Genomic DNA, 22,447 nt, shown 5'->3' on the forward strand with positions numbered 1-22,447 from the left:
GAGATGGCTCAGTGGTTAAGAGCACTGTCTGCTCTTCCTGAGGTCCTGAGTTCAACTCCCAGCAACCACATGGTGGCTCACAACCACCTATAATCAGGTCTGGTGCCCTCTTCTGGCCTGTAGTTGCATACATGCAGGCAGAAAACTGTATTATGTATACATAATAAATAAATAAATGTTTTTTTAAAAAAAAAAGTTTTTCCCCAATAATCCCGACATCTGTGTTGTTTCAGGTTTTTTTTTTAAACTTCTTTTTTCTTGAGTTTTTGCATCAATAGTTTTGTTTTAGTTGAACATTTTATGCACAAAAAAATCCCGAAAACAAATAGTGAGGATGAAAGTAAATAAATTAATCAAAAATATATTATATTTTTCTTTTTCTGTCAGAACACTAGTATAGCGGGCAGTGTGAATAGTTTTCATTTCTGAAGTGCCTACAAGTATTTATTCCTTCAGACGGTCTCTTAAGAAATTTTCTATAAACCTTGCATCAAGAAACGTAGTAATTTGGGAATATTGTCTCTTTCTAGAAAATGAATTGGATTATGAAGTCTTGTCTGTATTTTATCTTCTATTTCATATACAATGACTTCAGCATTCTCCTTAGAATAGTAGGAAAAATTTTGCAACAGTGAGTAGTCACTGGCCTCTTGCATAAAAGAATTCTATCTTCAATAGTAAATCAACTGCTGCGCACACAGGATGTAAGAAAAAGCTAGGAGCAAGACATTTGCTGCTGAGTCAACTTTTTTTTAATAGTGAAAAGTGTATATTTAGAATCACCCATGTGGACTGAGTTTAGATGACCCCAATCTTGTTGGCAATATCCAGAGCATCCTATTCAAGCTAAGTGAGCATGTGCCTTCTTCTCTCAGTCGGGGCTTATTAGGGCCTGACTTCGGCCACATCAGTCTCATAGTTCCTTCACAGCCTGTTTGATCAGGTGCTTGTTGGCCTTGATATCTTCTGCACTGAACACAAGCATGCTGCACTCTGTCTTCTGCATGGCTCACTCACTGGTGAGGGGAATGTGATGGTTGCATCGTTGCCAAGCCTGTTTCTCCTGGGTGCACTCTTGACGGTGTTTGGGCTGCTTCCCGAACTGCAAGGTCTTGGGCCACCTGAAGGTGGATGACTCGTGGGGTTTTTGTTTTGTGGCTGTGGACGCCTTTCAACATTAGCTTTCAAGGCCTTCGCTTTGACTTGTGCTTGGGAGGGGTGGGAGCTTCCTTCACTTTTGGCTCCATCTTGGCGAGAAATGCAGAGTCAACTTTTAACAAAATCCTTGGCTAACTCACTGTGTGTGTGTGTGTGTGTGTGTGTGTGTGTGTGTGTGTGTGTGTGTTTTAATTATCTAAGCTGTCACAATTTGTTTTTTTTATCCAAAGTATCATCTGTTCTTTTTTATTTTTTTGAGTTAGCATTCAACATAATGGTTTTCATTATGACATTTCCCTGCATACATGTCAAACATGGCTCTTGTTTATCCACTTCCCCTCTGCGTCATAAAGTTTATTTTCAGGAGATTAAACACCATAAGAGTCATGACGTATATGCTTACGACTTTTGGACATTTTGGGCTGTATTTTCTGAATAGGATCTACCATTGTTATGGCTTATTTTGGGGGAAAGGGATTTCTATATGTTAGATCATAGTCATGCAAAAAGTTTTAATTTCTTCCTTCCCAACTTAAATGCCTTTATTCCTTATTTTTATCCTTAGGGGAAAGCTTTCTCTTCTGAGTATAATGCTAACTGAGGTTTTCCTAATTCCTCTTTTCTTGTTGAATATTTTTCCACCTTTCTTTGAAAGGATGTTGGATATTGTTAAATACCTTTTGATTCTATGGAGGCAACCTTGTTGAGGTCTTCCCCCACCCTGTTTTATTAAAATCTCATTTTCTTGTGTTAAATCACCCTTGCCTTCCTAGGATAGATCACATTTGGTTATGGTAAATAATTTTCTAAACATATTGTTGGTTTAGACTTGATAATATTTTGTTTGGGATTTCTATACTTGTTCATTGTAAGGGATATGGCCTATGGTTTTCTTTTGCTAGGAGTAAGCCTTTCTTCTAGAGAGGATGACAAATTGTTTTTATTCTTCTCTGGAAGATAGGAAGTAGGAGGTAATCTTCATTAAGAATCATTTTGAAGACTTTGAATCAGAATAGTACAAATTGCTGTTCTTAAAGGCTGCTGTGTTCAGCCAGCAGTGCTACTACAAGTTCTCGGTGTACTTGTTACACATGGGCCTTCCCATTGAGCTATACTCTTGCCTCTAAGATTTTTAACAGTGGCAGTTCATAAAGGATTCCATAGCTATTAGAATAATGAGCTAATTTTTCGTATTAAATTTTTTTTATAGTTTTTATAATTGCCTTAAGTTTTATGAACCTTTATGAATATCATTACTTTTATGGGGATATTATTTGTTTTTAAGTTTCAATTTTTAGTCTCTGAAAATCATCAATGCTTTGCTCAATAAAGTGCTGGATAATGGCTTCTTTAAAGTCTAAGTACTTCTGAAAATTCGTAGTATCTTTCTTTCTGAAAGTAGCTTATAAAGTCAGGCTCTTTTTTTTTTTTTTTTTCCCCCGGAGCTGGGGACCGAACCCAGGGCCTTGCGCTCGCTAGGCAAGCGCTCTACCACTGAGCTAAATCCCCAACCCCAAAGTCAGGCTCTTTATACTGTGTGTGTACCAAAGTTTGAATGAGTTTCAGATGCTTAAGTCAACATAACTTCTGATGTTTATTGTTTGTTTATACTTAAAATTACTGAGTAATGTATGCAATTGTGTCTAATCAGCCTTTCAATACTAGCAGTCTAATAAAAAGCATGCCACTGTTAAAGGTACTCAGGAAGCTCGCCCACTTGCTGTTCTACAGACTATAACATCTGGTAAACAGATGAATTAGCTTTCGGTGGTGCTACTAAATTATTTTACAAGTAAAAGAATAGCTAAAGGCATTTTTTAGTAGATAAAGATGTCAGAGTTTAGGATTAAGAAGGACATGAGTCGTCTGTCACTATTATCCATCTACCCGTCCCCATCCCTGAGAACAGCGAGTGTTAGAGACATATACAGATATATGTCCATGTACATACTCCTAGACCTTAAATGAAATATACTGGGGAAAATGTTGATTCCTCCAATCTTGGACCTGACAGGAAAATTACAGATTTCCTTCTATCATTTTGTATTACTTAGATTAGTTTCTTTGTACTAGATAAGAAAGGTAAACATTAAGGCTAGATACATAATTAATGTCATAGCTTTCCCGTAAAACATAAACCCCAGAATCAGGTGTAGGGGTGGTGTCTCCTGTACCTATGCTTCATGGCTGAGGCAGGATGACTGTGAATTTGAGGTGCTGCACAGCAAAACCCTGTCTCAAAGAAAGAAAAGGGCCTGGATGAGGCACATTAATTATAGTCCCTCAGAATCCAAGTTAGTTCTGGATAAAGCACTGTCATTTAGGTCTCAGATACAGCAGGCATAAAAACCTGATGTCCTTACACATACTTGAGCTGGATTTGACTCAATTTCATCTGCCTTTCCTTACTGAGATTTCAAATGAATTACCATCCTGAGATGTCTATGAAAGATAGTATATTTAATGGATATGCATAGAACTACCTGTACTTGCTCATTAAAATGGTTTATGTTAACACATTTATTTTACCTGTTTGTCCATGTTTGCAAATAATGTGTTTGAGTTTTTAAGAACAACCAATTTTGAAGGCACAGATTGGCCTCTGCATTATTGATAAAGAAATGTTTTCTACATTTTACCAAATACTAGATCATTGGTGTCTGCTTTGGTTTTATATAAGGGCGTTTTCTATGCTGCTCTTGTGAACAGTTGAATGATGAAGTTAGCAAACAATACTCTTTGTTTTTGTTTTATTTTCACTTAAAATTAAAGTTAGCTGAAGGTGGTGGCTATTAGATCAGCAGTCTAGCATTGAGGAGGAAGAGGCAGGGGTAGCAACACAAGCTCAGGACCAGTGTGGTGAAGGCTACCCAGGGCTAACTAAGTATTGAGACCTTGTCTCAAGCAAAAATGTATGTGAGCTCAAGGTCTAAACTTTTTTCAAATGTGAACACAGGAATAGTGTAATGCTAAACATCTGATAGAATACTATATGTTGAAAATTTCTCCCAAACAAAACAACGGTGCAAATGTTCATCTTCCCCAAGTGTCTGCCGCTTCAGTGCTGTAAAGTATACACATGAAGGAAAGAAACATTTGAGCCAGCCTTGAAGGCTCGGATTTTTTTTTTATCGTAAAAACTATTAACTGGTTTGTTACTTTTGGTTTTAAGATCTTAATTCATTATCATATTTTAAGGCCATTTGAGGGTAACTTTGTTTATGAGTATGTCAGTATTCACTGTACTCCAAGAAGACATTGACTGACTTGTTGAAAATTTATCTTTCACATAGTTTTTAGGAAAACTGAGTTTAAAAAAAACATGCTTCCTATTTATATTAAAATAAATGTATTAACTATTTATAAAGGGATTTGTTAGCTTAAAGGAATCTATTTTAAAAGAGAAAATGGTGAAATTTTAGAATGCCATATGCAATTGTATAGAGTGAAGAACATTTTATCTCACTCTGAAATCTTTCTTGACTGAAAAGGTATATATTTTAAGCTTCTTTCAAATCAGATTTTTAAATGTTCATAATTCTAGAATAATACTTTAGTGACAAAACTAAGATCAATAATTCAAAAGAAAATGGCATAAACTGACATAAATTGGCATAAAAGGAATATAAGACAAATCTCATACGAAAATTCAAATGTAAAACTATATTAAGCCATTTTTACATAATGTTTGCAAAAACTGAAAATTAGGAAACTGTCAAGCTGTGGAGAAACATGTCTCTTGTGAAAGAAAAAATAGGAAAAAATTTATGAAGGATAGCTTGGTGGTGTTTGTCAAAATTTTTCTTAGAGTTCAATATGTTGAATCTGGTTTACAGATATACTTCTGTGTATAGAAATTATTCTAATATTACAGTGCCAAAGTATGATAGGTAATGCAGATTTCTGTAATGTTGGTGTTTTTGTTTTGTTTTTTAAACACAGGCTCTCATATAGCCCAGGCTGGCTTTAAACTTGCTGTGTTGCTAACGATGGCCTTGAACTCCTTAGTCTTCCTGCCTCTACACCCTGAATATTGGGATTTGCACTTATTCCAATATGCCTATTATTTTTGTGGTGCTGGGATTAAGCTCCAGGGCTTTGTACATGCTAGAGAAGCACCATACTGATCTGCATCTCTGTACTGGTGTAAAGTTTTAATGACTTACTTAGTAACTTAGTTAGAGGGATGGATACCCAAGAGGATATCCTGTTCATATGCAGGCTATAAATATAATGTCTTCATGTAATTTAAATGCTTTGATAGCTACAAAGAAAGGTAAAGTAGTAGGTTGAAGTTAATAAACTAGAATTTCAACTTGTATCAATATGAAGGATTGCTGAGATTTTTTCTCATTCATCATTTGAGGTCCAACTTATTTTACACTCAGAACATATGTCACTATATACTTTAAATAATATGAATTTCGTGCTGTCTGCTATATTGGACAGAATAGCTACGATTCAGAGAACTACTTTTGCTGCTTAAAAGTTACAGGTGGCCGAATATGTAAGGGTGCTTGCTGCACAGCCTGGTGACCCTCCCGAGACTAACATTGTAGAAAAAAGGACCAGTTCGTGCAATCTGACCTTTGACCGCTACATGCATGCTGTGGTAGATGAAACACACACACACACACACACACACACACACTCTCTCTCTCTCTCTCTCTCTCTCTCTCTCTCTCTCTCTCTCTCTCTCTGGGGGGAGTTGCATATAATCCTACCACTAGGGGTCACTCAAGTGTCACCATACTGATACCACAAAACAAGTATATTTTTTATATTGGTGCTTGCTAATTTGTAAAGCAAAGATACAGTTAATTAAGCCTGATAAGAACATTTACTGTTGGTAAAATGGCCTAGCCTTGTTTTAAAGTTTTAAAATCACATTTATATTTAAAATCACATTTATATTTAAAGTTTTTCTTCATTGACTTATAAAAGATTCATATACACATTTGGGAAAGCATTCTGGCCATCCCACCCATTCCTTGTTTGGTTTTTGATCAATCCTTTTATTCCAAACATACTCTGACTTTGTTTAAGACACACTGGAAACACCCTCTTGTCATAATACACACAGTTTGATGATCTGCAGTAGTTTCTGCTCATTTATGAGCTAGGGATTTGTGGTCTGTATTTTGTGTCTTGATGCCTTTTAATAACAGTCTTCATACTTCAAATGCTAGTGTACCTCTTGGCACAAAGTGGAAGTAGAAGGTTCAAGGTTCTGGTTAGGGAAGTTTTGATGAAAGAAAGAATACAGCTAATCTTCCACAAGTTAGTTACTCAGTTGTTCCTGTTGGTTTATTTTGTTATTTTAAAAACAGACGTTCTTACTCTGTAGCACTGGCTGGCTTGGAACTCACTATGTAAACAAGGATGGCCTTGAATTCCAAACAATCTGCTTGCCTCTGTCTCCTGAGTACTGGGTGTGTATCCATTCCTGGCAGGTCTATTATTCAGACATACATATATTCCATAAATGATATATAAAAAAAACATTTTACTGAGTGAACCATTTCCCTGGTCCCCAATTTCTTTCTTTTTCTTTTTCTTTTAAGTGGAATATGCAAAGATTATCCTGTAGAATATAATGCTAATAAAAATGTCCTGTTGCTCTCTGAGAGTGAAGGCCTCGGGAACAGGTAGTTTGTGAGATTTGAATAGTTTGAAATTGAATTGGATTTGTGAACCAAATTTTGAAAACGTGATAGTTAAATTCCCTCTTTACTGAATATGATACTGATTACACACATTTTCTTTTTGGTTCCTATACAAAAACATTTTCCCCTCATCTTTTAAAATAAAGTTACTTGTGTGCACATGTGTGTACAAATACATGTAGGGGTACATTTGAAGGTCAGAGGACAGCCTGAAAGGGTAGGTTCTCTTCCACTATGTGGGTCCCAGGGATGGAGCTCAGTTTCTCAGCCTTAGTGAGAACTACCTTTCCCCACTGAACCATTTTGCTGACCCTATAACTTGATTTACCTGGGTTCCTGAGAAAAGGTCCCTGCCTCCTAATTTGTTTCCCCCTAAATTGCAGAATGGCAGAGCTCAGAGAGAAGAAAGCATGTAATGGCAATGTGATGGGGTAATGGAGCCTCTGCTTGGGGGCAGCCTATTTGTCTTAAATGCTCACACAGAAGTATTTGCAAGGGGAGCTGTGGCAGCAAGGTCACAAGTTTGAGGCTAGTTGGGCTACTTAATGAAACCCTTCAGAAAAGAAGGCAGTTGCTTCTAACCTTTAACCTTTCCTCTCTTTCTTTTGGAAGGGAGGTAGGGGCAGCAGAGACAGAGTCCTATTTTGTCTCCCAAGCTGCTCTGGAATTTACTATGTAGACCAGGCTTGCCTCAAACTCATGGCTGTCCTTCAGTCTCCCAGTTCTGAAGTAACAGGTGTGAGCTACCTTGCCCAGTAACCCTGCCCTTTTCTTTTTGTACCTGAGAGCTATAAAATTTTAGAGATATACTTTATACATTAAAATATAAATGAGTTAATTTATTTGGTTCTGTAAATTGTGTTGTATGAACTTAGAAAAGTAAGGTTTTGTTCTCTGCTTCGTGGTGAAATACTTGTTCCAAAGTCCCACATGTTATGAGGGATCACTTTGGGATAATTTATCTTCCTAAGAATAAGAATGACTATACATTTTTAGATACAATGTGGTTCAATTTTTTTTCCTGAAAAGTATTTTTGGGGGAATAAAACCCTTACTTGATAACATTACAATTCTGTCTATCTTTTATTTTTATTGACATTTATTAATACTTCAGTTTTAAGAAGCCAAGAGGGTACAAGTAAGCTTATTTTATTGAATAACTGAATACATTTTTAGTTGTTAATATGGCTTTTGTCTCTTTTTCTTTCCTTTTTCTTCTTTGAGGCGCTGGATATAATTGCCTTGTTTCATTTCAGGGATCCTTCTAAAGTAAATATTCTGGTACCTGGTGCTGGACTAGGAAGATTGGCCTGGGAAATAGCTATGCTAGGTTATGCTTGTCAAGGAAATGAATGGAGTTTTTTTATGCTCTTTTCTTCCAACTTTGTACTCAACAGGTATTTAATTTACTTTTTGATGGAAATAGTAATCTCTAACAATTCAAATTGCTTTGCCTATTTTTGAACAATTCTGCACTAGAAGAAAAATATATCGTACTTGCTTGATGTAGATCATATTTACATAGAATTCATAATGCTTATTGATGGCCATTGTAGCCCGTGTTAATTAGCTAACAGTGTTGACACAGGGCAAACAAACAACTTTTTAGAAAGTAATTGGGCATTCCATGAAACTAAATGATTTCTCTAAGCTTTTTCACTTTTTGTTTCTTGGTAAGGTAAGAGTTTATTTTAGCAATTGTAAATATTTTCCCTGACCGACTTCCAAGAAGTGGCCATATATGTTCAAATGACTGAGTGGATTGAGGATCCCAGAACTTCTGTGTCCTCTAGCAGAAGGTAGTAGAAAAGAGTGAACATTTTTTAAGTCAGAAGATACAATGTATTTGAGACAAAACCAGCTGCCTGTGTCAGTAGCAGCTGGGTAACTTAGTGCCATGCTGTGCTATTGGTGGTAGTATGCCGTTTAGGTTGCTGGTGAGCTGGGGAAAGAGTCATGCAAAATAGTAGAATAACAAGACCAGCGTGCTTGTTTTTATTCACCTTTGAGTTCCAGGAATACATTTTTGTTGGGTGTGATGGCACAGGCCTCTAATCTCAGCTCTTGTGGGAGGAAAACAGGAGGATCAAGAATTCAGTGTCATCCTCAGTTACACAGTGAGTTTAAGGTCAGCCTGGCTACATAAGACCCTGTCTGAGAAAACAACAAAAGTTTAGTAATTTTTTAAAAATTTGAATGAATAGTATATGTGAATCTCTAAATTTCTTTTAACCCATGGTTGGTTATCGACCTGTATATACGGCTTCAGATAACTAAGTACAGTGTATAGTGTTGATACTCTTCAAGTCTAATGAATTACATGTGAAAACCTCAATCAATAGATGATATTTTAGTGCTTAAAGTAGATTATTTTTTAGGTAAAATGTGTAGTTAACATTGAACCTTACACTCATATTTTACAGATGTTCTGAAATTGACAAATATAAACTTTATCCCTGGATCCATCAGTTTAGCAATAATCGGAGATCAGCTGATCAGATTCGACCCATTTTTTTCCCTGATGTTGACCCCCACAGTCTTCCTCCTGGTTCTAACTTTTCGATGACAGCAGGAGACTTTCAGGAGATTTACTCAGAATGCAGTAAGTTCAAAACATGTATTTAAAAACTCTTACCCATTATTCTAAAAATGATCCAATGTTATAACCATTTATTTTGATGGCAGAATATAAGGTGTGCAATGTCAATGACAATGTAGAGTATGTTCAGGTTTATGTAAAAGGCAGTGACAGGAAATGTATAGAAGTTTATGTGTATTCAAGAGATGTTGATTGTTAACAAAAAACAACTTAGGAACCTAAACATATGCTGACTGCACTAAAGATGGCAATGATGAGTGTGGCAATGACGAGTGTGGCACTGGAGCTCTCTGTAACAGGTGACAGACGGGTGAATAGTACTTGAAGTTCCGTGATAGAAAAGAGTAAGCTCACTGGGGACTGCAGCAGGCTAGTCTGACCAGGAAACAAACTTTATGGGAAGCATGTCCTAAGAATTAGGTTAACTTCAGTTGTGGAAGACTTGGGTTGGAAGTTATAGTTTAGCCTGGCAGATTATTGAAGGCCATTGGAGGGAGGCAGGAATAGGAAGAGTGTGAATTGGCAGTAACAGGAAAAAAGGAAAACAGAATTCTGAGTGACAGCAAGAGCATTCTGTCAAAATGTATCTGTTTGTCAATGCCAAGTGTATTCAAAGCACAATAGATAGCAAGACAAAGTCCCTAGCCACAGAGAAGTTAACAAGTCTGGAAGGGACAGAGAGGCCATATGTACACTGTTGTTTCGAAGAAAATAATGTAGAGAAGTAAGTGTAAGAATAGAAACTAAGAAGGAAGTCGCCACTCGTGTGTTTAGGGATAGCAGATGGTTAGGGGAGAGCGCTCGGCTGTGTTCAGCAGGGGCTGTGGTGAGGTGATTAATAGGGAGGAGGGAGATAAGAGGGTTGGTTAAGACAACTCAAAGCTGTAGTTTGAATTGTATTAGAGGGACAGGAAGCCACGGGAAAGATGGCATAGAATAGGGAGTAGCAACATAGAAAGATTTTATATATCTAGTTTCCTAAAATACATTTTTATTTCCCTTAAATTCTGAGATTAGATCAAACTGCATTCTGAAGTTAAAAAGGAACAAGTGGGAGAAGTTAAACTTTTGGATATTTGTTAAGGATCAAGATCTCAAAATAGGAGTCAAATTGGTGAAAAGATTCACAATGCAACTGAGAATCGCTTTTCTCTCCTGGGATTGGAAGAGGGTTATCTTAGGGTTTTACTGCTGTGAACAGACACCATGGCCAAGATAACTCTTAGACAAGATTTAATTGGGGTTGCCTTATAGGTTCAGAGGTTCAGTCCATTATCGTTAAGGTGGGAGCATGGCAGCGTCCAAGCAGACGTGGGGCTGGAAGAGCTGAGGAGTCCCACCTCTTATTCCAAAAACAGCTAGAGAAGACTAGCTTCTAGGCAGCTAGAATGAGAGTATTAAAGCCCACACCCACAATAACACACCTTTTCCAACAAGGCCACACCTCTTAATAGTGCCTCTCACTGGGCCAAGCATAAACATCACAAAGGGACAGATGATCTCTGTTGGGCCAGGCACTTTTACTGTCACAGTTGGAATTGGAATAGACATTTACATCTTTTATTTGCTCCCTTCCTCTACCTGGCAACAACTTCCCAGAGCTAAACAGTGTTCTTGTTGGCTTCCCTAGACAACTTACCCCTGATTATCAAGTCATGGTAAATATTTGGTTATTTTGATGTCGTTTATTTCTCAAATTGGCAAAAAAGGCTTACCTGCCAGACTAGTGCTTAACTCTGTTTAAATCAGAACTCAAAAAATTAAGATAACAATTATTTTGTTTTACCAGATTCTAAATGAGAGCTAGGTAGCCCAGTCACAGTGTATTTTCCTAGCTCAAGACCCTAAGTTTCAGTCACAAGTATCACAGAAGTAAATTCAGTAAAACTAAAGGCTAGCAGTTGACAATGGACAATTCTGAGTATATAGTGTTAATCATGTCTATATCCCTTCAGCATCACAGAAGTAAATTCAGTAAAACTAAAGGCTAGCAGTTGACAATGGACAATTCTGAGTATATAGTGTTAATCATGTCTATATCCCTTCAGCTAAATGAAATATTAATATGCTATAAGAGTTAATTGACAAGCTTAAAAGGTAAAAGGAAAAAACCAAAATAACAGATGCAGTGGTCTGATTTCTGTTGATTAGATACCTGGGACTGTATTGCCACCTGTTTCTTCATAGACACAGCTCACAATGTCATTGATTATATTGATACGATATGGAGAATACTCAAGCCAGGTGGAATTTGGATAAATCTTGGTAAGTGTTTATATATCCATTAACATTTCATATGTCAGTCTGCATATCTAGAGCTGCCTTTCCATTTGGTAGTGTCACAGTAAGATACTTGAGAAAACTGTGGTTATGCTATACTATCTGTTAGACCATATCCTAGTGGGTGTTACCTCTGAAAGCAGCGGGAATCCAAGCATGAGGGTGGCTGTCATGTCAAGCCTCACGGGTCTTCAGAGTACACCAAGTTTACTCTGCTGACTGAGCACCTAGGCCTTGTCTTGCCTTCCTCCACTCCATGTGGACAGCAGCAGTTCACCCTGTTAAGAAGAGAGTGTTTTCAGAGACTGAAATGACACGCATGGGACTGTGTGGGTCTGCACTAGGTCCTCTGTATATATGTTGTGGCTGTCAGCTTGCTGTCCTTGGAGACTTCTAACAGTGGGAGCCATGTATCTCTGAGTCTTTTACCTACTCTTGAGAATCTTTTCCTCTTATTGGGCTGCCATGTCCAGCCTTGGTAATGAGGGCTTTTACCTTGTCTTATTGTATCTTATTTTATCCTGTCTGGCTGTCATCTCTTAGAGACCTGATCTTTTTTGAAGAGGAAATGCAGGGAGAGGCTAGGTGAGGGGGTGAAGCTAGGAGGAATGGAGAAAGGGGAAATTTGTTGGGGATATATTGTATGAGAGAAGAATCTGTTTTCAAGTTTAAAAAGGTTCACCCCCCAAAAAAAAAAAACAGAGAAGAGAATGCTTTTATTCTTTTTAATCCTTAGAAGAAGGAAAACATTTTACCTCGATCATGGAATTTTCTTCTCGAGTAGATAAGACAGTTTTTCTAACTATCATGAGTTTAAGCAATAGAAATATAATTTCATGTATGCAAAAAAAACTTGTACGTTGAGCCTGCTGCTTGATACTAGAAATCAAATTATGAGTGGGATTTGTTTCTTCTTCAATCTAAAGGGAATTGCCTGGTTTTCCTCTTAAAGGGAAAAGGAGTATGGTGAAATGTGCATTTAATATGCACGTGTCATAAATATGCATTTAAGTGTGCATATCTTCTCTAAGTGTGATATGTGCCCTGTGTTCAGAAAGTTAACCAAGTTAGAATATGAGTGTTTGTCTTACGTATGTTTTTACTGCTCTGAACAGCCACCATGACCAAGGCAATGCTTATAGGACATTTACTTGTGGCTGGCTTACAGGTTCAGTCCGTTATCATCAAGGTAGGAGCATGTTACTGTCTGGCCAGGCACGGTACAGGAGGAGCTGAGAGTTTACATCTTCATCTGAAGGCTGCTAGGAGAAGCCTGGCTTCCAGGCAGCTAGGATGAGGGTTAAACCTCACACCCACAGTGGCACACCTACTCCAAAAGGGCCACACCTTCAAATAGTGCCACCCCCTGGGCTAGGCATACTCAAACCAGCAGAGTGTTCTACCACAGAAAAGGACAGATGCATAAAATACCTTCTTTATTGTTGAGGTTCTGTCAACTATACTGTGTAATGATTTTATTTTTACTAAAACTTTTTTTCATCAGGACCAAGACTAGAAATAGTAAGTCTTCCCACTTTCTCTTCAGAATTCTGTAGGACTAGATGAGAACAGGTGTAAAATGCAGTCATCATCAAATTCAAATATCTTAAACCATAGATCTTTAAAAGTAAGTGCCTTGAGAAACTTGGCATTGAAGGATACTACTGAGAATCTTTGTTTTATGTGAGTTAAATACCTTTATAAATACTTTAAATTCATAGCAACTCTATCTTGTGTTCTGTTTTGTGGTTCTAGAGGTGAGGGTAGGGCCTCATGCCCCAAGACAAGTGCTCTTGACATTGAGCTACATCCCCAGCCTGTCAGAGCAGCCCTAATGAAAAGGCACTGTTTAAATAATAAAAGGAAACGAGGCTTGGTTTAAATAACTAGCAGAATGATCCTGTAGCTTACTTATGGCAAGAAGCAGGCTCACAGCCTGAAACTGTATTGTGCTTAGCATTAATATGACCCGATATTTACATAACTGAAGGTTTGGATTCTAGTTACTGAGTTATGATAAGGTTTTCTGTCTTTCTAAGGTATTTACCTCATATAAAAGCTGAACACTTAAGTTGTATAACAAATGCCCAAAACAATGTTGGTCCCCTTATAGGCAGGAGAGCAGCTAGCTAAAAGTAGTTGTACTATAATGTCTATGTGTTATAAGCAACAGAAGTCATGGATGGAGCAGGTGGCTTACAAGAGGACAGTTAGACCTTCTAGTCATCTAGCCACAGGGTTTCAAAATAGTTTGAGGAATTAGAATAATGGAAAAACCCACATTAGTTAATACTTTACAAATAGAATATTTTGTATATATGAGTTAAAGAATATTAAAGGTCATAATCAGGACTGAAAAGTGGCTCAGGAGTTCAGCTGTTCTTGCAGAGGGCTGGGGTTCATTTCCCAGCACCCACATCAGGTGACTCATAACCACCTATAACCTCAGGTCCAAGTACCTCTAGCCTCCACAGATGCCAGCACACATGCTCACATACTCACACATGTGCACATACTTAGAAAAATCTTTAAAAATAATAAAAGAATCTAGTTTTCCTTACATATTGCTGTATTCTGGATATTACCAGTGTTCTTTATTTTCTGTACTATATGCTGGTTCTTTACTCCCTACTATCCTGCTGCACAGTTTCCCCAACTGCTTTTAATTCTCCATCTATATGTCTGAACTAAGTACTGGTCTTGTGTTCCAAGCCAGTTTTCTCTTACATGGATTAAAAAGCAACAACAAAGGAGTTTCAGTGTGATTCTGCTGCCTCTCTGAGACCTTTCTATTCTGTGATCTGCTCAAACTACCTCAGCTAACACTAGGAGACCATCTTTGTTCTGTTGTTAATTAGGCTGGGCTACTAAAGCACTGCCTAACAGATCCAATGAAAAACAGAAGTTTATTCTACCATAGTTCTAGAGATGGGAGTCTGTTGTAGCCATAGGTTGTAGTCCTCGTTAAGGTCACTATTGCTATGACAAATCACCCTGGCCAAAGCAATTAGAGGAAGGAAGAAAGGGTTTATTTGGTTTTACATTTCCATATTGCTGTTCATCATTAGAAGTCAGGACAGAAACTCACATGGGACAGTAACCTGGAGGCAGGAGCTGATGTAGAAGCCAAGGAGGACTGTTGCTTAATGGCTCATTCCTTAAAGGCTGTTGCTTAGCCACTTTCTTACAGAACCAGGACCACTAGCCTTGGGGTGCCCCACCCACAATGGACTGGCCCTCTTCCACCCATCACTAATTAAGAAAACGCCCTACACCAGTGGCTTTCAAACTTCGTTGGCAGCATTACATGTACTAAAAATACTGTGCAAAATTATTTTTAGGGTAAAGAGCCAAAACTTACTACTAGAGCCCTACTATAAGCAAAGCCCTGGGTTGCTCAGTACTATCCAAACAAACTATCAAGCTATGCAATTAACTGTTTGTGAAACAAATTAGTTTTGTGGTTGGACTTGGTCCCCTCTTTTAGATACTTCATTCTGTATATGTAAATATTCTAAAACCTAAAACACTTGTGCTCTCCAGTATTTCAGATAAGGGACCTTCCACCTGTAACTCTTGTGGCAGTAAACATATTTGTTGCCTTTGACCTTCAAGAAATGTCTTTGTGTAAGGGAAAATATTTGTCAAATCACAATTTATTAAAAGACTAGAGAGTATATTCACACCACAGTTATTGTCTTTGACTGGTAATATTATAAATACTTAAGTCGTATAATTAGTATATGCTAATCATTTTAGTAGGCTTAGAAGAAACTTAAGAACATCATCTTTGGGGTGGTGACATAGTAATATGAATAGGAATGCCAGTTATTCAAGAATCAGGACCTAAATTTGATTCCTAGCACATACGAAGCCTAAAAGCACTTATTGCTCTTTCAGAGTACTTGAGTTTGATTCCCAGACCCATGTTGTATGGTTCACAGCAGCCTATAACTTGGGCACTTCATGAATCTGATCCTTCTTCAGGCCTCTGCAGTCACCTATACACATGTGGTATACACTCTACACAGACACATAGACATTGTGTGCATAAAATAAAAATGAATTGTTTAAAAGGAGAAGCCAGATGCCTATATCCTTAGAGCTGTTGGAGACAGAGATAAGAGCATCACTGGGGCTTGCTAGCCACCACCATATATGTCCCCAGGTTCAATGAGAGACCTTGACTCATAGAAATAAGGTGAGCGTGATAGAGACGAGCATCTGGTGTCATCCTCTGACCTTTGTGTGCACACTTCTGCACTTATACCACAAACTGTGGGTCATAATGCTTGATGCTTAGTTTGCAGATCTGAATGCTGATGTTTACTTGAAGGTGGTGTGTAACAAACAGTGCAGTAAAGGAGCCTTAAAGGATGCTGTACTATAGAAAGTTTATGTTAGCTACAGATTACAGTAGATCATGTAGAGAAGCCAAGGCACTCAGGGTAGGCAGGAGCTTGAAGCAGAAACAGCAGAGGAATTCTACTTTCTAGGTTGTTTTCTCTGGCTTGCTTGGCTACTTTTCTTATAAAGCCTGGGCTCATCTGTCTAAGCATTGCCACAATGGACTGGGCTCTTTTATATCACTTAAAAACAAGAAAATGCCTCACTTATATGCCCGCAGGTCGATCTTAATGGAGACAGTCTTCAATTAAAAGATACACTTCTTACCAGATGAATCAAATTGACACATCACATTAGCCATTACAAGTATGAACAATTAGGCTGGAGACTTAGATGGATTTCAGCAAAAGTTTGAAGTATACCTAAAGTTTGAGTTTGAGGGGTAGAGCTTTATAGACTTTCGAGACCAAACAGAGGAGGAAAGAAAATACAAATGACTTATTGGAGGGAGTGTATACTCCTCCAAACTGCATTTTCAGATGCTCTTAAAGCAGTAGGCCAAGGAGTGTTGTAGAGATGATTCCGTGGTTAAAAATCTTCTTGCTGTTGCAGAGGACCAGGTTTAGTACCTGTCCACATGGCGGCAGCTCACAACCACGCACCTAGAGTTCCAGGGAGCTCTGGTGTCTCCTTTTGTCCCCATGTGGTTGCTGGGAAGACTGTTAGAGGGCTCTATGCTCTGTAAAGGCTTTAAATGTAGGTTAGGACTGAAGATGGTCAGAAATCGTCTCAGAAAGAGTAGGTTTTTAAAGAGGAAAAACTATTTTTTGAAGAGTGTACTAACTTATAAATTATATGCATGGTCATTTATTCTAGTACTTTAGGTAGGGTAAAAAACATACAGGGGCCAGCATGACTAGATCTCTAGCATTTAAGAGCCTGAGGCAAGAGAATCTGATGTTCGAGTCTTCTGGGCTATTTTGAAAAACTCTACCTAAAAAGTAAAGAAGAAAATGTTTACCTATAGGATGTAAAGGCCTCTTAGGAGCAGACATGGTCTTGCTTGTTCCTTGCTTTTTCTTTTCTTTTTCCTTGTTAATCTCAGTATGTTGTCTGAGGACTGTAAGTGGAGCAAGTTGTGTGTAGGATTTATTTTTAACTCATCTAGGGTAGTCTGAAGGTACAGTTGTGACATGAGGATGTTTTCTTAACTGAAACTGATTGGTTTTTGTTTCAGAGGTTTGAAAGTTGTTCTCCGCAAATGTAGTGGTTCTTTTCATGTTACACTTTTTCCTACTCAACTAGTTCATCTCGAAAGTAGTGTACAGAGGTATTAGTGCATGCGTAAGTCCATGAAACTCATTCACAGTCTCTTCGAACCATAGGTCCTCTACTGTACCATTTTGAAAACCTGGCAAATGAACTGTCTATAGAATTGAGCTATGAGGATATTAAAAACGTTGTTCTGCAGTATGGATTCCAGCTAGAGGTAAGAATGGAAAGACACAGGGCCAAAATTTAACTCGGAAAGCCTTTAAACAAGAATGTAGGCATTATAGCAGTTATGATTTGGCTTCTTCACTTCGCTTTTTCTAGATAGAGAGATTATTATTAAATAGCTTTTGTAGTTGTAAAGGTTTGGGACAATATGTTTGTAAAGGGGATGCTATAATTCCTGTTCAAATAGACTTTCAATAATGGTAGCTGACAATGGCCTGGGTTATCATTCACTGACAGATAACAAGTAGATTAGGCTCTGGAGGAGGAAGATGGTGGGAAGGCAGGTATCAAAGAAATGGTGTCTGTATATTATTTTCATGTCCCCCACACCGTATTTGTAGTTAGTGGTTTGCTACTGAACTTAAATGACCTGTTCTTTTGTAAAGGGATTATGGGTGCCACTAGTCTAATGTGCAGATATGTTTTTCCCCCCCCTGGAGCTGAGGACCGAACCCAGGGCCTCAAGCACTCTACCACTGAGCTACATCCCCAACCCCTGTGCAGATATGTTTAAACATGCTTATGATAGGGTCTACAACTGCTGACGTCTGGGTATTTGTTAACAGCGTTGCCGTCATGAGCTTATTTTCTTTTGTGTTGCAGGTGGAGAAAGAATCCGTACTGTCAACATATACTGTGAATGACCTCTCCATGATGAAGTACTACTATGAGTGTGTTTTGTTTGTGGTCCGGAAGCCACAATAATGGTCTTAAGTGGTATTACCCAGAAAACATTTAATAAGCATAAATGCTGAAATAAACAACTTACAGTCAACTGTCGGTGACAACAGGACACAACCTCAGATCAGTGGTGCCTTCTTATTCCTACAAAATCTAAAATAGTGTCTATTTTCTTAATGATGTCTATTGCTTTTTTCAGAAATATACTATACCATGCAAATTTATACCACACAAGTAAAAAAAAAAAAAATGAAGAAAAGCAGATAGGAACTATCTTCAAATACTTTTTTCTTTGAAGCCCAGAATTATCTTTAAGAGAATAAACATAAACTCCAGTTTTCATGAAGCAGTTGCAAGTCTGCCATATTAATGAATGACTGACTGACAGTACTAAAACCCACAATGGTCTCCTTTTTTGCATTTAGCATTGCCTGTGTTACTTTTAAAAGGATCTTCTGTCATATTTAGCATCTGGAACTGGACCTAAGTATACTTAGAGAATTTGAAACTGTTCTTTCATCATTCAGATTAGGTTTTTTAGCTCAGCTGTTTAGAAAGCATCAAACATGTTGTATATGAAATGCTAAATCAGTTGTTAGCATCAAACATGTCATATATGAAATCTAAATCGGTTGTAGTGCAGGTTAAAATTCATGAGCTATAGTAACAGACAAAGTCTCTGTCCACGTTAAACTGAAACTTATGTTAATTCCTGGATCCTTTTGAAATGTATAGATATACATATTCAGAGGCCCAAAAGTTTCTTTTTTTAAAGCAGTGTTAAGAAACTGGAAAAATCAGAATAAAATCTTCCCATCTGAAATACATAACTTTGAATTAGAAATTAATTACAAAGCTTGTCAGTGTGAAGTTTACAATGGTGTCTTTATAAAGTATGTGGCTTATGAAAGCAAGCACTTTCTAGGTAACATGTATCTAGTGAAAATTATCATAGAATTAATGTGAGACATTCTGAGTATGAAATTCAGGGATAAATTAATGCCTGTGGTCTGTGTCTTTGGTATCCTAGGCAGCAGCCATTCATGGACTTTCAGATTAATACTGATTTTGCCCCCTGCTAAGAGTTGGAGTTGAGACAGTGCATGCTGCTTTAATTTTCTACCTCTAGGGAGGCTTGTCCAGAGGGAGTTCTAGTTTGCCTTGTTAGTTTTAATGTTTGTTACTCCATCTATTCGCTAGGAAAGCAGAGGTGGACAGTGTTTTAATGTAGTTGTACAAGAAAAGGAAGTCCCTGCAGGGTGTTTCACAGATGTGTTCTCTGTGACATGCAGATTAGGGTTTCTGTGTACTGGTGACATAACTGCCTGTCACCGTGCGAACGTTAGTGGGCAGCCTTACTGCCATCTTTGAGACTGGATTGCCTAGGTTTGGGAGTCTGCAGGATTGGTTGTCTCTCTAGTTGGGAGAGTTTACACAGTGTGGGACGCCTGTCCTCTGTCCTGCCATTATGCAGTACATGGCTCCACGGAGCAACCTTTACTTCTTAGGCTGTGTAAACCCACAGTCTGGTTTTCTTTTAAAATCGTGTCTTGCTCTTCCGTTGCGCACTACCTTACAGATGCTCATTTGGTGGGAATTCTTACCACCATGTACAAGGGGGAGGTAGCTCTCAGAATTATTTTTTTAGGGGAAAAAACTAACCTAAAAGAAATGTATTTTAAAAGATATCCAGTGACTGGCAAGGAATGCATGCTTTTTGAGTTGTTATTTAGGAATGCTTTTATTCATTGAAGTGGTTTTTTGTTTTGTTTTGTTTTGTTTTTTTTTACAAAAGAACAGACTGACACCAGAGGGTTGGTTTTGTTACCTAAGAATTTTTTTCTGTTATGTTTTACTCTTTAATATTATTACATTTCTAAATTATGTATTTTACTTAACTCAGAAATCCATTATTTTTTCCTTCATATCATGAATATTTTAAAAATATACCTTATAAATTTGCATCACTTTTTCTCTTGTGGTTTTTGAAGTTAATATATTCTAAACTTGAAGATATGGTATAAATCAATAATAGAGGTATCACTGGAGTTTAATTTTGTATTTTTTATATTTAGGTCTAGGTATTGGGAGTGTGTAAGCCTTGAAATTTTAAATTTTTTTCTTAAATTAGTACTATACACGAATGTTCTCATTTTCATAAGGTGATCATGTGCTTACTGTTTTTAAATTTACATTTTCTGAGGTGGTGAATATTTAGGTTCTAATCAGTGAGCAAGATAGGGCATATAAAATACACAGGGAGGCTACAGAACTCACAGTATGAAATGATCACATTTGGGAACTGTAAAGTGTATGAGATTTATATGTAATTCACATTCTAAACGTCGCCAGAAAGGTTGAATTGGAAGCTTCATGTCTGCATGAAATTTCCTATATTTTTAATGTGTATATGGACTTAATTTTCCTTTAAATATTAAAGTCTACCAATTGCTATAACAGATCTTGGTTGTTTCCCTCAATGTGGTGGCTCTAATGGGAATATTATATGAGCACATTTCTCAACTCCTCATTAGCCTTGTTTTGTATGCTTCTAGAAACTCAGTATTTGAACTTTGAGTTTGCCAAGGTGTGTAGTATCTGTTTTCATTTTGCTTCATTTATGTTCATTATAATGAACTTGGAATGTTCCAAGGAAAAAGATTAGTCTTGATCCTTAATTTTTTTGAATAATAGAATAAACTATAAAGGCTAACAGCAGGAAAAAAAGTTTCAAGAAGAGCATTTTTACCATCTGGGGTCATTTCTCTGAACTCTTACTTATCACCCTTATCACCCAGGCGGGTGGTATCTGTGGGGACTTTTGCCAGACAACTCCACAGTGCCTCAGCAGAAGGCTTCTGGGTGAGGACTTTATTCTGACTTGGTATTTTCTCCTCCCCTAGTCCTCCTCTCTGTATTGTCAACTTTCTATTTCTATGACAACATATCTTTAAAGTAAAGGGATAATGGGTTTATTATTTTTGTCTCACAGCTTCACTCCTTGCTCGCTTGGTGCTCTCTCTCTCTCTCCCCCCGTGTGTGTGTGTGTGTGTGTGTGTGTGCAGCAGAATGTGTGTGTAACGAGCATGAATGGGGGCAAGCTGCTTACCTTATGACAGCTGGGAAGCAGAGGGAGCTGGAAAAGGCCAGAAACAGAAATAGCCCCCAGAGCATGTACATTCAACTCCTAGATTTCACCTCTTACTAGTCAAACCATCAGTTATCATTAAAAGAATAATTCATTCTTGAAGTCAGAGCCTTCACCACTAAACAATCACTGGGAATCAAACCTTTAACACATGCACCATTGAGAGACTATATTTCTACTTCATTCACCCATCCACAAAGCTGCAGAAGTCCTCCACAGTTCCCTGAGTGGTGAAGACCTATCTGGTAATGCACCTGACCTTGGTGACTATCGTGGGAGGGTGGAAGGGGGAGATAGTATGGACTACTTCTTTACCAAGAAAACGGGAGAGGTTGTTAATTAAAAATCAACTTCTGTCTCATTACTGACAGTGTTGAGAACATGAACCTGCTGCATCTTATTTTTGTTAAATTCATTCATTCATTCACTTATTTATATGTGTGTAGCTTCACCAGTCACAACATGAAGGTGAATGTCAGAGGATTGCTCCTCAGTTGGTTTTCTCCTATCCTACACAGGGCCTGAACTCATGTTAGGTTCGGCAGCACCCATTCTATACCAAACTATAGGACAGTCAGAATTGGAAGACACTATTTGGCCAGTGTGATCATAGGTAGCAAGGAGGCTATGTTCTACATAAATAAGCAGTTCAGAGTTTAAACAGACTCTGAAAACCAGCTGAAGATGCACATTACCCTTAGAGGAACTATCACATATTAATGCGAAGAATTACATTAAAGTGTCAGGGGTTAAATTAAAATGAAATCTAAAAACATTCAGTTTATTTAATAGAATGAAAAAATTCTAAAATATTTCAAACCTCAAGAATAATAAGAACAACATACCAGAAATTGCAGACTGTAGCAGAGGCAGGAATACTGGGAGAGTTACAGCTTCCATGTTAGTATTGGAAAAGAAGACTGTGTACCCACAATTCTAGCACCTGCTTCAGCAATACAGTGAATTGAGGTGACTTTGAGCCAACAATCTGAGGTTCCATGAGAACAAACTAAAGAAAACAAAGCAAACTGAACAGAAATGAATGAAATGGAAGAGAGAGAACAATGA

The 22,447-nt window shown here is 37.7% G+C and overlaps 1 protein-coding gene across 3 annotated transcripts in view; it reads left to right on the forward strand.

Moving 5' to 3' along the window:
• Positions 1 to 20,692, forward strand: part of Carnmt1 (carnosine N-methyltransferase 1) — a 29,893-nt gene extending 9,201 nt beyond the window's left edge. For 2 of the 3 annotated variants that reach the window (XM_032891696.1, XM_032891697.1), the window contains exons 4-8: positions 8,081 to 8,221; positions 9,248 to 9,426; positions 11,575 to 11,688; positions 17,436 to 17,539; positions 18,154 to 20,692. In XM_032891696.1, the coding sequence (XP_032747587.1) occupies positions 8,081 to 8,221; positions 9,248 to 9,426; positions 11,575 to 11,688; positions 17,436 to 17,539; positions 18,154 to 18,255 (640 nt within the window). In that variant the 3' untranslated portion in view covers positions 18,256 to 20,692. The remainder of the gene's footprint in view (positions 1 to 8,080; positions 8,222 to 9,247; positions 9,427 to 11,574; positions 11,689 to 17,435; positions 17,540 to 18,153) is intronic. The other variant, XM_032891695.1, reaches the window with a different exon arrangement.
• The last annotated feature ends 1,755 nt before the right edge of the window (positions 20,693 to 22,447 follow it).

The sequence above is a fragment of the Rattus rattus genome, chromosome 2 (genome assembly GCF_011064425.1).
Source record: "Rattus rattus isolate New Zealand chromosome 2, Rrattus_CSIRO_v1, whole genome shotgun sequence".
In the NCBI taxonomy this organism is placed as follows: Eukaryota; Metazoa; Chordata; class Mammalia; order Rodentia; family Muridae; genus Rattus; species Rattus rattus.